Genomic DNA, 16033 nt, shown 5'->3' on the forward strand with positions numbered 1-16033 from the left:
GTTCCATCTGAAGCTCTGGATTCTCTACCTCCCACTACTCCAGCGTTTCCTCTCTTGCCCTGAAAGATACCAACATCTAAGCAGTTATTTAACCCAGAATATTACCGCGACTTCTCCTTCACAATCCAATTCTTTTAAAGCCATCGACTTTGGTCCACCTCCATCAACACCCATTCATCCAGACCAACATTCCTTCACCTCCAGTACTGCAATATTCAAGCATCTTTTCACTTTTAGCATGCCCCTCCCTCGACGTAGCAGCTGAGTGCTCTTTATAAAACCCCTTACTTAAAACCCTTCCGTGTCTCTCTCTCCAGCCAACACAGCAAGCAGACTCACCACCCTCCCCCTGTCTACGTGGGACATGACTACCAGTGGTACGGACCTTCCCGGCAGCGTGGGACAGAAATCCCAGAATGAGCTGAGATTCAGCATCAAGGGATTGAGAAAACCTTGACCAAAACGGGGAAGAGTGAAATGAGACAAAGTGTCAATGGCTGAGAGATTCCAGAGTCGAGAGAGGTTATCCTGGAGGTTATTCTTATGCATTAAGTAGATATCACCTTGTTTTATCCAAGATGTAATGGAGAGGCTGGAGGGAACTGCTTGAAAATGTAGAGCTGTGTTCCAGTAGCCATGTTTCTTGATGATGATTGTATAATGATATAGCTTTCACAATGTGACTGTGTGATTGTGAAAACCGTGCGTTTGATGCTCCTTTTATCTACCTTGTCAACAGATGAGAGGAACATACGGAATAAAAATAAATAATAGGGGGAACAACAACAACAAAAACCCTCCCGTGATTTCCAACACCTTTAGGATCAAGACCAACCTCCTAACAACCGCGGGGGAGGTTCTGCACATTCTGGGGCTCCCTGTTTACCTCACCTACCACTTCTTACTAGCACGCAACCAATACGCCCTCATTCAGAGCCAGCGTGCTCTCATCCGGGAAAGTCTTTCCTCTCATAAATAAAGCAAGCTACGTCTATTGAGCTCTTGCTATAAGCCAAGAACCGTGCTGGGCGTTTCATATGCATTATCTCACAGGAGTCCACAAAAACACTAAGACGTCATCGTCTTCATTTTGCCAATGGGGAAACTGAGGATGGGCACTTCACCCCCGGTCCGACAGTTAGGAAGTGGAAGAGCCGAGTCTCGAACGCAGAAGCGCCGCTCAACCACAGAGTGCCCGCCTGCCCGCACGCCCCTCCGTCGCCGAAGAGCCCACGTGCAGTCTCCCACCTCGCCCTACTGCACCCCGACCGTCGGGGCGCGGGGACCCGCGGGCAGGACCAAGGCGGGAGGCTTCTGATTGGCCGCCTCCGGCGACGGCGCGCGAGAGCGAGCGGAGCCGGGGAGCGGGGGCGTCGCGGAGAAGTGACGCAACGCGGCGTCGCCTTAAAGCCGCCTGCCCCGCGGGCCGCGGATGGCGCAGGCGCGTTCCGGGGGCTCCCGCTAGTGCTCCGTACGCCGAGAGCCGGGCCCGGCGGGCGCGCGCGCGGGGTGGGAGGACGGGGTGCGCGCCGGACGCGGACGGCGCAGGGGGTCCGGCGGGGCGGCGACGCGAGCGGGACCGGCGGGCCGAGGAGAGGGCGCACGGGGCCAGCCGGCAGTGGCGGCGGCGCGATGGCCGAGGGCAGCGCCGTGTCCGACCCTCAGCACGCCGCGCGCCTGCTGCGGGCGCTCAGCTCTTTCCGCGAGGAGTCCCGCTTCTGCGACGCGCACCTGGTCCTCGACGGGGAGGAGATCCCGGTGCAGAAGAACATTCTGGCGGCGGCTAGCCCGTACATCAGGTGAGGACTGGCCCGCGGCGGGCCGGGCGGGGCCGCGCTGCCCGGAGCCCGGGGGCGGGGCGGGCGTGTCCACCGGGGCCCCCCTCGGCGTTGCTCAGCCGGCTGCCCCTCTCGGGGGACACCCCGGGCCGGGCCCTGTGTGCCGCCGCCCCTCAGTTCAGCGCCGGTCGGGCTTGTCGCCTCGGGACCCGGCCTGTGCTCCCCGCGGGACCCCGCGCCCCCCTCGAAGTTGACCCGGACCCGGGCCGCGACTCCACACCCGGCCGCCTCCGGGTTCCCGTCGCCGCGGCGAACGCCCGGCCCCTGGCCCCGTAAGTCCCCCTGGCACCCGGACCTGGGCCGGCCCGGACCCGCCCCGGCGGGCAAGGCGGAGCCGCACCCGGGCCCAGCCCCAACCGGCCATCCCGGCTGAAGTTTGCCGGTGTGTGGTTCGACTCCACATCCACCCGCAGGGGGCCGGGCGTCGCGAACCCGGCCGGGGAGTGCCCTTGCCCGCGGAGAAACCAAAACAAACAGCTCATCATGGGGTGTGTGACGACGGAAAGCCCTGTTGGAGCTTCACCTTAGGATAGGTAATCCGATCCTGAAGGTAGAGGCTTTTCCCGTCGTAAACGTCACTCTCCCACTCCGGCGTTGGGAGCCCCGGTTCAGACGAGGGTGGTGAGTTATACACCGGCTCACGTAAGCTGCAGCGCACGTGAAAGACTTACTGTAATTCGTAGGATACAGTTGCAATCCCGAGGACTAGGAGATTCTAGCGACCAGAAGGGCATTTTAAAATCTAAGTAAAACATAGCTTAGGTTGATTTACCAGCTCAGCAAATCTCATACAAACTACGTTGCTCTTTCAGTAATTAAAAAATGCTAAAAGTTGGAGAAATTGCCTACCAAGTTATTAAATACAGACTACGGTAGAGAATGACACTAGAATTGACAGATCCGAAAAAGCAAAATGATGTACACTGTATTCCTACAGCTTTTTCCTAGAACTCGGCACACAAACTGCGTTTTAAACTTTGCATTAGGAGACGTTTGTGCTCAGTTCAAGTGCTCCTGTAATTTCTCCTGGCTCTCTTTTGTAAGTCCGTTTGCATTTTTTCCTTTCTGGCTTTAAAGATGTGGGAAAAAAATTCTTTGTTAGTATGGAATTTAGACCAAGTTTTGTCCATGTGACAGACACCTCACAACTGGAGGTTCGGGGTTTGAACTATCAATATTAAATTGGAATCAGCAGGCCAGAGTCTTCCCTGTATCCAGAATGTTTCTTGTTTGGGGAAAGATGCCTTATTGTTGTAGTTCTTTAAATGGCATCCAGTTGGTTTAAAAGAAGAAAATTGGTCAAAGGTTCACTGTCCATAGTATTTACCACAGTAGTAGACCCGATATTTTACTCTTTGATTTTGTCCATCTTCCGCAATCGTAACGTCAGCTTTCTGAGGTCAGGGATGTTTCTTTTCTTTTACCCTGTATGCCTAGCACTCAGAAAAAACAGTGCCCAGTGGTTTAGTGAAGGTGTTGAATGAATGACTACCTTCCTTTTACCCCAGCAAATTGGATATCAGCGAAAATTGGCTCTGTTGCATCTCCCTGTTTAGCATTCAACAACACCGAATTGAAAAGAGCACTGGACTCAGAGTTTGAAGACCTGCCTTCTGTGTCCAGCTTTTATTGACTGTACCTTGTTGGTATATGACTTAATCTGAACTTCAGTTCACTAGTCTGATAACTGGAGGATAAAATGTGTCTTTATCTCATTTAATTCTTGACTGTCCCTGTGAATACAATGTAACAGTGCTTTGAACAAGGCAGTAATAATCACTTCTCTATCCCTTGAGTTGGGAAAGGTAGAGTATCCACTTTTTATGACCTGGTAGCATTTAAAGAGAATATTTAGTCATGTGAAATGTTGCTTATATATAATAGCAGTAATTTGGGTGTGAGATAATACTGTCACAGTAGCAGAGCCTAAAGGGACTTCAGATCTCCCCTTGTCCAATCCCATCACTTTCTAAATAAGAAAATGGCAGCCCAATAACCCTTAGTGACTTGTATTACATTATGAGGTTACTGGTACTCTGTAGTTGAAGTAGGTAATCTTACCTCTGTAAGATTAATGATGCCTAGTCTCCTGCTCTTTTACCATACCAAGCTATAGCATTACTTGTATGTAACATTTTTGTGTAAACTACCACTTGGAGGCTTACATTATAACTGAAATGTTTATCAAGCATGTTCCATACTGTCTCTTTTTGATTTTCATTCTCAACCACCTTAGAGGGTAGGGCAGATATTTTTGACATTTTACACATAAAACATCATGTCAGTCATTATGTGTTTAAATGTTTTTCACTGATTGATTGCTTTGAGGTTACATGGCTTGAATGATAGAATTGTCTTAGGGTTCTTTTAAAATTATCAGTTAATTTGACCAATATGTATAAATTCTTGGCAGCAAACACTTTGGTAACTTTGATACCTATAATACTGTTTTTTTTATGGTGTATCTATTTGAAAGGAATTTTAAAGAATTATATTGAAACAAAATGTATTTGTATGTTTTGGAAGTTGATGTTCTAAAACTTAAGCAATTAGGTCTATGATGTCATTAATAGATGAATTGAGTATTCAAATGTGTGGTAACCTCTCAAGTTTTATAAAAGTCTGAGCTTTGTTTTATATCTTCAGTCTTGTTTTAATAACTGTCATGAACAATGTAGAGTTGTTTGGTTTAGGCCCATGCATGCTCAACCAAAAGAAGACAGTCCGACTTGGTCACATTTGGAAGAAAAGCAGCTTTATTTAACAAAATGAGTTTCTATATAATTCAGAAAAGTCAACTTAACTTTCTGCTTTGTTTTTTTTCACTATGCTTTGCCTTTGGATTAGATGTCTTAGGAATCATACTGCATTAGAAATATTTAAGTATAAAAGGAAAAAGCCAGAATGCTCAACTTCAGCAACAAAACCTTCTGATAGTAACATCAAAAAAGGGGTGGTGTTTCTGGGTTGTGTAGAGTATGTGTCATGCAGCTTTAGGATATAGATGCTATAGGAGGACAAATAGATAGAACCTTCCGTATTTTATCATTCTGCTAGTAAGTGATCAGCATACCCTTTCCCCAGCCTTTTCTCATTCTGATCCCTGATAACATTCTTCCCTTACTTTGTTGGGGAAACTAAATCTAAATAGACCTAATAATCTTGAAGCATAGTAAAGCTGCATTCATAGATACAGTTACCCACAGTCTTTCCTATCTCAATTGTGAAACCTTCTGGGAAAGGTTCTCAGTGGCAGATAGGGAATTTCCCTTTCTCTTGATTGCTTCATGTCTGAGACTCTTCTGGTTCTGGTACAATCTCATTGACTTGATGTGGCATTCAGACCCCTTTCTCCCATCAGCAGTGGTTCTTGGGAATAAAGTATGCGAGAAGGATTTGAAGGTGAATTCTTCGGTGCTTCTGCATTGACATTGTGGTGGTTCTCTTACAGATTCCAGAATTCAAGAATTTAGGTTTTTCTAGGGACCTCTTGGAAGAGAGGTCTGTTTAACTTTCAGTCCTGTAAAGTCAGGGGCAGAAAGATTCACAAGATACTTGGATCCCCAGTTCAGTCAGACAAAATGTAAATGACTCTTTTCTCTCTCTCTTTTTTTTTTTTTTTTTGAGGGATACTTCGTCTAAGAAAGGTGGAGTTGAGACATTGGGCTTAGAGAGCAACCTAGGTCATCTTGGACAGCTTTCCTTAACTAGGAAGTGAAGTTGGTTGGGCTGCGTGATAGCAAGTCCCTTGAAGTCTGAATTGTGTGTTTTTTGCTGTGCTTTGTGTGTATATGTTGTGTATGTGAGGTGGGGGAAAGGATGTCTGTTTCTATTCTTAGAGCTTTATTGCATTTTTTAAAGTTGTGTTGTACGGTGATGTTAAAGTACCTCTTTTCCTCTGTCCTACAGTACTTGGTTGGGTATTATGCTGTATGAATCCAGCCCAGCAGAGATAGGTTGTAACAAGCGTTTGTTTAATGCTGTTAATCTGGTTATATTCCAAGGCCTAATTATTGATGAGTCTGTTTTGTTATTTAAATCTAAAATTTGACTCATAGATGAAGCTGACAAAACTACTTGAGACTAATAGGATTTCTGTAGGATGTCCAAGTTTCATAGTAACACAGAAATTGTCATTATCCTTGCTTGGGTTACCTGCAAATTTGCTCTAGTTTAATGTCACATAGATGGCGCAGTCCATCAGTATTACCTGCTTCTTGCAGGGCATGTTGTCAAGTCCCTAGTTCCCTTTTCTTGATTCGTTTATGTGAGTAACTGAACAAACTTGTATTCAATTGTGTGCTTCCTTGTTACTCAGTGCTGAGAATGTGCTATTTAGGAAGCAGCAGCAGCCACTAAATGTTCCCCCTGGTAATGGTGAAAATCTGGTTCTGTGAAGGGAATCTATGGGATAAAATGATCTCAGAATAATTTGCAGTTAATAGCATTTTGCTTTCTTTATGAGCTTTTCAAAATCTTTCTTTCACATATGCTTTCAGAAAGTAGTCATCCATATATGCTGTGCCTATATAATGGTTCAGTTAGAACCTCCTGGGGTCTGGGTCTCTTACTGAACCTTTGAGCATTCTTAAATTGAATTGACCATTCCTTTCTATTACTTTGAGTAATAATATCATGTTAGAAGTACAACCTAACTCAGTAAATATTCTCTAATTGATAAATTCTTACTCTTTTACTTATATCCTTTTGCATTCTACCTCTTCTTATAGTTTGTATTTTTCCCTATAAACCCCCCTCGTGTTCTTTAATCTTTATTATGTAACTTAGATTCAATTAAAGTGCTTTTCTACGTAGAAATGTTGGTTCCTTAGGATTTCAAATTGAATAATATAGTCCAAGCGTTCAGATTACAAAACCATCTCATCCATTGTTTAAAGTGTTAATTCTTCTCATGATAACAACATGATGCTTGAAATCTATTTATAATACATAAAGAAAACATATTCAATATAAATAAGGAGTCATTCTGCTAATGAGTACTATAGTAAATCCTTCTGAAGGACCAAAGGTATCATTTGTGTACAAAGCTGGAATATAAACGAATAATTTGTAAGCTAGAATTCTGGGTTAAGGGTGGGAATGTGGGGGAGTTGGGTGTGACAAGTAGCAGGCTGTGGTTACAACCTTGACTTCCATGAGCTTTCTACCTCCTATGACATGATGAGTCCAAAGAAGAGGAAATCACAGTCTCTGGTAGAGAGGGCAGCTGTAGCTTTCTGAAGGGTTAGTCGTTGTGCTCCCGCTTAAAGCTCTCTGACGCTCAATCACTGTTCTTGAGGGTCAGTTACAGAAAATGGGAGAATTAAATCATCTTCTGAATTCTTATTGCCAATGAGCCCCTTAGGCATAGAATGATGGTCTAGTGTTTGTTGCCTCCATTTCTACCAGAACAAATGTGAATGCCCTAACTTATCACAGAATTATTATAGGAATAATGTAAAATATAAATATATAGCATTTGTCATTTACTATTTTGGTAACTTGCTTTTTTCTTCTGTTCAAAAGACATTAGAAGGTAGTACAGTGATGGCTCAGTGGCAGAATTCTCGCTGGCCATGTGGGAGACCCAAGTTCGATTCCTGGAGCCTGCCATGCCAAAAAAAAAGTATAGGAAAAAAGACATTAGAAACATAGACTATTCTAGGGAAAATAAAATCTTGGTGAAATGTTTTTTTAGGTGCGAGTTAGCCTTCAAGCAGTAAAGGTTTGAGAGAGGCGCTATGTAGCACGAGTGAAAGATGGGAAGGACTAAGTTTAATAGAATAGAGACCATTAAGGTATTGTGTTTTTTGCTTCTTGAAGTTAATGGACATCGAGATTTAATATATTTTTGATCATAGCTGTTTTGTGGTATCTGGTTAGAACCTCCCAGGGTCTAGATCTCTTACTGAATCTTTTAGCATTCTTAAATCAAATTAACCATACCTGTCTATTGTACTATTATGTCAGTGGGAACTAAGTTGGGCCTGGATATCTTTTAATGGATTTAGGCCTTGTTTGTTTTTATGCATCTACTATAAGGCATCCTAACAACTGCTTAAAAAAATGAAATGTTCTGAAGGTCTTATAATCACAATTTTTTTTTTGCAATTGTGTTTGATTAAACCTTGCTCTTATGTGAGTTTTTCAAAAATGGTATTAAAATAATATGTTCACTTTCAATTTAAAATAAATTGAAAATATTTAAATATATAAAATATATATATAAATATATGGTATTTTTTATTATTATTATTATTATTTATATATACATAAAAATATATATATGTAAAACTGTGTGATGATATTGTGAGCCATTAATTGTATACCATGTATGGAATGTTTGTATATTGTTTTATCAATAAAAATATTTTTTTTAAAAAATAATAAAATATGTTCAATTTCAGAAAATCAAAGAAATATTTTCACTGGGTTTCTAAGCAAACTAAGTGCTTATCAATACAAGCTCTATGTTTTAATACCAATCACTCATTTCAGCTTAAAATTATTTATTTATACAAGACAGTGATTGCCAGTGTCAGTAGTTAGCAAATGCTCTAATTCTGGAGAGGTTTTGGAAAGTTTCATGTAATGAAAACAAATCATAAGATTCTTTTTAGTTTAATGACTCTAACAGATGAGAAAGTGTTGAGTGTTCAGATTTATTACAAAGCTTTCCTGGTTTGAGTGATAGTAGTATGTTAGAAGTACAGCCTAACTGTAGATAGATTCTTGGTCAAGTTTCTCTAATATGTTCATTCATTTGCTAAATTTTTCTCGAGTATTTATGTGCAACACTGTGCTATAGTGGTGAACTAGATAAACAGGCTTCCAGCATCTGTGGAGTCTCGCTGGGAGGCAGGTAATAAAGAAAAAGCCTGGTTACAAAGAGATGTAGGTGCTATAAAATAATAAACAGGAAACAGGAGTTTTGCAGCTACAGATGGGGTAAAGAGAGCACCATTCTAGGAGATGAACAGATCTGAAGGATGAGGAACACTAAGCATGGGAAGAGCTGGAGGTGGGGAGGTCACAGAGAACTGAAGTGCAAAGTCCAAAGGGAAACTCAGTTTGCCTACTGGGGGAAAACCAGCATGACTGGAAATAGTACTGGGTAGAGAGCTGTGAACTAACATTCTCGGCGGCGAGAGACAGGCAGGGATTATAGTTATTGAATTCTGCTTGGCATTTATACTGTTTCCAAATAAGATGAACAGTTTCCCTGAATGTGTATTAGAGGCTGTCTTGTGAGGGGTGGGGGAGGGCAGAGGAAAGGGGGACAAAAAAAATAATCGTACAACACAGTTTAGTGTCTGATAGTTTAGTTTTACTTTAAGGGTTATGAAAAGGCATTGATAGAATTTAAGAAGGAGGAAGGTGCAGTCTTATTGGTACATTTCTTTTTTTAAGGTCACTCTGGCTCCAGTGTTGAAAATGGGTTGTAAGAGTCAAGAATGGAAGCAGAGAGACCAATTAGGAGGGTGCTGCAGTTGTGCAAGTGGGAGATAAGGATGATCTGGACTATGATTTGGCTGTGGAATTGGCACGAAGTGGCCGGGTTGAAGATATTTGGTAATAGGACTTGAGGAAAAGCAGAGAGACCAGAGACCGGAGATGACTTTCAGGTTCACTGTGGACTTCCTCATTATCATCAATAAACAATGGTTATCACTTACTGTGAGGTTGGGAATAGTTTTAAAAGATGACAAGTACGGCATCTGCCCTCAGAGTTTACAATTCACTTGTGAAAAAGCAAGTTCAGAACAAAAGCTATTTTAATTGTGTAGCTATTTCTCGCTCTGAGGAGAAGAAACTACTCCAGTGAGCAGGTAAGGTCATGGAGGAAGCAGTATTTGAGCATGGCCTTGGAAAGAGGAGGAGGATTTTGGTGGTGGGTGGTGATATGTAAGGAGAATGGCCAAGGAGGATCATTCAGACAGCAAAGGTATAACTGCAGGAACGTGAAGTCTGGTTCAGGGTGGTGAAGGCTGATTAGGCTGGTCTCAGGCTTTGGATAAGCCTTTTGGGAGGTGGGGAGGGATGGAGGGAAGAACAGTATGTTAACTCGTTTAGATTTTCAGACAACCAATTGGTAGCCATTAAACAGTAGTACTAGTAATATAATGGAGCTGTACTTTAAGAAGGTAATTTAGTTTTATTTTTAGGACAGGTGGGGATGAAACTAGAGTTGGTAAATCTGATTCAGAATAATAGGACACTGTGGGAATGACTTAGGCATCTGAGTAGTGGCAAATATCAGGAACTGTAGCAGAAATCAGCTGATTGCTAATTGAATGTGGAATATGAGAGAGAAGAGGAAAAGTGGGACAGGCAGCCATCCTCTTAGATTTGTGAAATTTGAGTTAGCATTGCTGTGTAAGCACATTAATTATGCTTTTCTAATATTGGCAGTTCTGCAGAGTGCTTCACAAACTTAAGGCTTCTTATTTGGTCTTCGTCCTCTAGTTTTGCCTGTGTGTCTTATCTCTGACTTTCATGACCTCTTACTCTTTTTCTAGCAGGTAAATTCATATTCATCCTTCAAGACCTGTTTCTAGTATCCCATCTTCTGTAATATTTTTTCCAACCTCTCCCCTGATCACTCCCTTCCAAATATTCCTTTGTATAGTATGTAATGTCAGCATAGCATAAATTTATTTATCTTTTATTTAGATTGGAGAAACAGAACAAAGGGACTGAGTGCTTGTAAAAACCATCTTTTATCCCCAGGGCCAGAGAGGTGTTAAATTCTTGAGTAGAAATTCCATACATAAGAGAATTGAGTTAACTGCACTCTATATGTACCAATGAAGAAATAACAGATCAGAGTTCAAGATGCTGTATATACTACTTCCAAATAAGATTAATCTTTTTGCTATAATATTTACTTGATTGCTGAATATGTACTAGGAGCTGGGAGAAAGACAAAATAAGCCATTATGCCATGTAGTTTTACTTACAAGAGAGTCTGTAATTTTGTACTGTCTTAGCTGGTATGGTCCATTCCATTAAAATTCATTTCTGGTGCTAAGAAACCTGGTAGAAGAGGGACCTAATTCTTTATTCAGAATGAGTGGCTCCAATGAGCTTTTGTTCCAACATGGCCGAAGAATTGAGAAGTATTCATTCCCTTGGCAACAATTTGGAAGACATTGTCAACTTCAAGTTGTTTGGGAAAGGTTGTCTGTAGATTATACACTAAGATGGTGCCAGAAGCAGAAAGGTGGTTTTAAGATTGGGTTTAAAGATGCTAAAGCAAAGCTCATCCTGGAGATGGGTTTCATTTATTAAAGGGAACTGAAACGGAGGGGTGGTGTTTGAAGCCAGTTTTTTCCCCCAACTCCTGCTATCTCCCTTTATAAAAAGAAAAAAGGAGTTTCTTTCCATTCACTTAATGCTTTGGTTTGAACTATTTTGAAAGGATAACTACAACGATGACAAATTAATAATTCTTACTTTCCCTTTGGATTTATTTAGAAGTTCTACTTTCTCTGTCTTTGAAAGGCATAAACCTTCCTTTTAACTATTTTTACTGGAAAGAGGGAATAGAAAGTGAGTAAAAATACGAATCTCCTGGAACTTTTTAAGCATTTAGTGCCATTTGTCTACTGCAGCACAAAAGAACCAGATAGGCCAGTTTTTAATTGAGGCTTATTCTGATCATTTACGTGGGGTCTTAAGGTTATAGAAAGAGCCTCCTTTAAATAACATTTGAAAAAAATACATAAGCAGAAAATCTGGAACTGTATGACAGGTTGTGGCATGAATGTCTTTCATGTGTGTTTCCAGAAGGTCAGGGTGTAACCAGAACAAGAAATCAGACTTGTTTCATTCTAGAAGAATTTTTTACTTCATGAGTTGCTGCATCATGATTCTGTCTTTGAACTCATCTTAAAGTTTTAACATGCTTTTTCAAACCGTGCTTTAAGAAGTAAATCTTACTGTCTGCTTTACTTTCAGAATTATAAGAACTAGATTTAAAATTTTTAAAATCTATTTTAAGCACAAAAAATTATGGAAAGTTATTTGAGAATTCGATTATTTATGTCTTCCTAAATTAATATCTGGCTCTAAACAGTATGATCAGTTGTCATCTGTATATACATATTGTATATACATATTATTTAGGGCTCATCTTTTCACTTGAAGTCATTTTATATCCCTGTTTCCTGATATCTCAATATAATGAGATTATCCTCATTTCTAATAGCTATTTGTTATTGCATCATATTGCTATTGCACATAATTTGCTTTATCATTCCCCTGTGTGACATTTTAATTTCCAGTTCTTTTTTTTCTTCCAAACAGTGCGCTATAAACAAATCAGAAAACACTTATGGGTTTGTTTTTCTTTGTACTTTTTTTGTGAGTACAGGTAAACCCACTTTGAGGCTATATCCCAGCTCAGAGGATAGAAACAGATTTGTTTTTCTTATCACATGAAACTAGATTACTGTAGGGAGCAGGAATTATTTTATAAAGACCCTGGCCATGTGAATCTAATTTTTTTTTCCAGGTCTTTCACCATTGCTTTGTCATTTTTACAAGCAGTCTCTTAAAAATGTTTTTCTTTGTATATCTGCATATCATGTTGTGTGTTTGCTACTATAAAAATATCTAGAGTAGGGGCTGCCAAACTTTTTCTGTAAAGAGCCAGATAGTGAATATTTTAGCCTTTGCAGGCCACAAGTGGTCTGTGTCACATGTCATCTTTGTTTTGGTTTTTGTTGTAACACTTAAAAAATATGAAAATCATTCTTAGCGTACAGCCATATAGAAAAAAGCTGCAGGTTAGCTATAGGGCAAACGCTGATTGATGGTTTTAGATGTTTTTGTTTAGACATAGAAACTTTAACTCTGAAGATTGCTTTTAATGATGTTTAAATGTAGTGTAATGATTATTTACATGCCAGTGTTCTAGAGCGAAAACTGACAATCAAGTCTAATTTTCCCTGTCCCCTGTATTTTCTTGTTTCTTCTAGGATGTCATTTGTGCCAGTTTGAAAGGTTGTATGTACCCTAGAAAAGCCATGTTCTAATCCTGATCCCATTTTGTAAAGACAGCCATTGCTTCTAATCCTTATTCAGTACTGTATATTTGAAACTGTAACTAGATCATCTCCCTGAAGATGTGACTCAGTCGAGAGTGGTTGTTAAACTGGATTAGGTGGAGACATGTATCCACCAATTCAGGTGGGTCTTGATTAGTTTACTGGAATCCTATAAAAGAGGAAACATTTTGGAGAATGAGATTCGGAGAGAGGAGAGAATGCTGCAGCACTATGAAACAGAGTTTACCAGCCAGCAACCTTTGGAGATGAAGAAGAAAAATGCCTGCCGGGGAGCTTCATGAAACAGGAAGCCAGGAGAGAAAGCTAGCAGATGACGCCGTGTTCACCATGTGCCATTCCAGCTGAGAGAGAAGCCCTGACTGTGTTCACCATGTGCCTTCTCACTTGAGAGAGAAACCCTGAACTTCATCAGCCTTCTTGAACCAAGGTATCTTTCCCTGGATGCCTTTGATTGAACATTTCTGTAGACTTGTTTGAATTGGGACATTTTCTTGGCCTTAGAACTGTAAATTAGAAACTTATTAAATTCCCCTTTTTAAAAGCCATTCCGTTTCTGGTGTATCGCATTCCAGCAGCTAGCAAACTAGAACATCATTCTATCATATATCCTCTTCATTCTCCTATCTCTTTTATTTTTTTTCCCTTTTCTTTTGGCTCATTTTCCCCAACATAAAAATATGCTTAAGTCTTTTCCATTGCTAAGCATATGGAAGATGTGCAAATGGTGAATGAATGCATCTGTTAAAAGCAAGCAAACTCTGTATCTTCTTCTGACAAGTGTACTATTACATTTCCTTTCCAACCAAAATGAAAGAATCATTCTGTTTATTATGTCCACAATCGCACCTCCTGGTTTTCTTTTCACTCTGCATTTGGGCTGTGATTCGTCATTCCATTAAAAGTGTTCTAAAAAAAATAAAACCAATAATAACTATATAATTGCCAAATCAAGTGAAAACGCTTTGGTTTTTATCTTACTTAACCCATCTGCTATATTTACCATGATGATGATTTTTTTGATACTCATTCTCTCTAGGCTTAAGTGACAAAATGCTCTCCTTTTGTCCTGTTTCCCCTTCAGTCTACTTGTCTTGCCCTTCTCTCTCTCTGGCTCACCTTCCCTTCTGTTCCTTATACTCTGATGTTGTACAAGATACTGTCCTCACCCTGTGCTCTCTCCTAGGACATTCCCGTCTATAGCCTCATCCTCTCTCCTGAGCCCCAGGCCTGTATATCATCACTTACACCGTGACCGCAAGGAACCTAGTAGGACTCAGCTCCTTTTCTTGGATAGATTGTCCATCATTTGCTGTGTGCTGATATACCACCAGATACTGGCAGAGAAACCTAGCAACCCTCTGGGATGCCACCCCTCTCCCTAATTCCTCAACAGCTAATCGATGCCAACACCTAGAATTTCTACCTCTCAAATCTCTGGGATCTGTCTCCTCTTTACCCCACTTCCTCTGGTCAGGTTGTAGCTTTTGTTATTTCTCTCCTAAATTGTAACAGGAGTCTCTCAATTGTCTCCATGCGCAGTCCTTGTTGGTCTTCCACTCTGCTGCTACCAGAGTGACTTTTCTAAAATGTAATTTGATCATGTTTAAAACTCTAATGTCCTTTGAGACATGGCTGATTCCATTTCTGTGCAGGAAAAGCACAACAAGGGCCCTGACATCTGGTGGGTATCACAAAGTAAGTAGGTGGTCAAAAGAAGATGGCGGCATCACAAAAAGGCACAGGAGCTAATCTAAAAGAGCTCTCAGTGGCCAAAGTTGGAACAATTTGAACAACAAAAAAATAATGTTAGATTATATCCCATAGAATACAATAAACCTTCGTCTGTCTATAAATGATTAAATAAATGAAAGGGGGGGAAGAGATACTTTCCTTACCAATTTGCAAGTGCAATTAATAAATTAAATTAATAAATGTAGAAGGAATGAGGGAAATAGAAAGTCATTAAAATGCCATAGTAGTAACCATTGCAGATAAGACCTACCAGCGGATGCTGTTCTAGTTTACTAGCTGCCGGAATGCAATCTACCAGAAACAGAATGGCTTTTAAAAGGGGGAATTTAATAAGTTGCTAGTTTGTAGTTCTAAGGCCGAGAAAATGTCCCAATTTAAAACAAATCTATAGAAATGTCCAATCAAAGGCATCCATCCAGGGAAAGATACCTTGATTCAAGAAGGCTGATGAAGTTCAGGGTTTTTCTCTCAAGTGAGTAAGCACAAGGCAAATACAGTCAGAGTTCCTTTCTCAGCTGGAAGGGCACATGGCAAACATGGTGTCACCCGCTAGCTTCTTCTCCTGGCTTCCTATTTCATGAGGCTCCCCAGGAGACATTTTATTTCTTCATCTCCAAAGGTCGCTGTCTGGTGGACTCTGCTTCTCATGGTTATGTCGTTCTACTCTGCTCTCTCTGAATCTCTCATTCTCCAAAATGTTTCCTCTTTTATAGGACTTCGGAAACTAATCAAGACCCACCCAAATGGGTGGAGACATGCCTCTACCTAATCCAGTTTAACAACCACTCTTGATTAAATCACATCTCCACGGAGATGATCTGATTACAGTTTCAAACAGACAATACTGAATAGGGATTAAAGGAAATGGCTGCTTTTACAAAATAGTATTAGGTTTAAAAGATGGCTTTTCTAGGGTACATACATCATTTCAAACCAACACAGATGCTTAAATTGGTAGATAATAGCTTGAGGAGAAACAGGAGATTTGTATATTCTAAAATTATCTCCTCCAAGATATTTATTTGTTAAAAAGGGAAAAGTAGTAACTTTACAGAGGAGAGACCCAAAAGACACTGCTTTAACCCAGTGAACAGGGTTAAGATCACCAGTGAGAAGATACTTCCCGCAGCATGTTTTCCCTGATAGGATGCAAGGGAAGACATAACCTGCTTCAGTGGTGTTCCTGCCAAAACGTGTAACCTCAGTCTAATTGTGAAGAATCAAACCCAAGTTGACTTACCTTGTTAAAAATAATTGATCAGAACTCATCAAGTGCCAAGGTCATGAGAGGCAAGGAAAGACTGAGAAACTGTTGCAGAGACGCAACAACTAAATGCTGTTTGCAGCCTCAGATTGAATCCCAGAATTGAG

At 40.8% G+C, this 16033-nt stretch overlaps 1 protein-coding gene across 2 annotated transcripts in view; it reads left to right on the forward strand.

Moving 5' to 3' along the window:
* Nucleotides 1-1632: 1632 nt before the first annotated feature.
* The window catches only part of GAN (gigaxonin), a 55676-nt gene continuing 41275 nt past the window's right edge, over nt 1633-16033 (forward strand). Inside the window, exon 1 of one of the 2 annotated variants that reach the window (XM_077133122.1) lies at nt 1633-1799. In XM_077133122.1, coding sequence (XP_076989237.1) covers nt 1633-1799 — 167 coding nt within the window. Of the gene's footprint in view, nt 1800-2207; nt 2372-16033 lie in introns of those variants that run through there. The other variant, XM_077133123.1, reaches the window with a different exon arrangement.

Source organism: Tamandua tetradactyla, chromosome 16 (assembly GCF_023851605.1).
Source record: "Tamandua tetradactyla isolate mTamTet1 chromosome 16, mTamTet1.pri, whole genome shotgun sequence".
NCBI classification, from domain to species: Eukaryota; Metazoa; Chordata; class Mammalia; order Pilosa; family Myrmecophagidae; genus Tamandua; species Tamandua tetradactyla.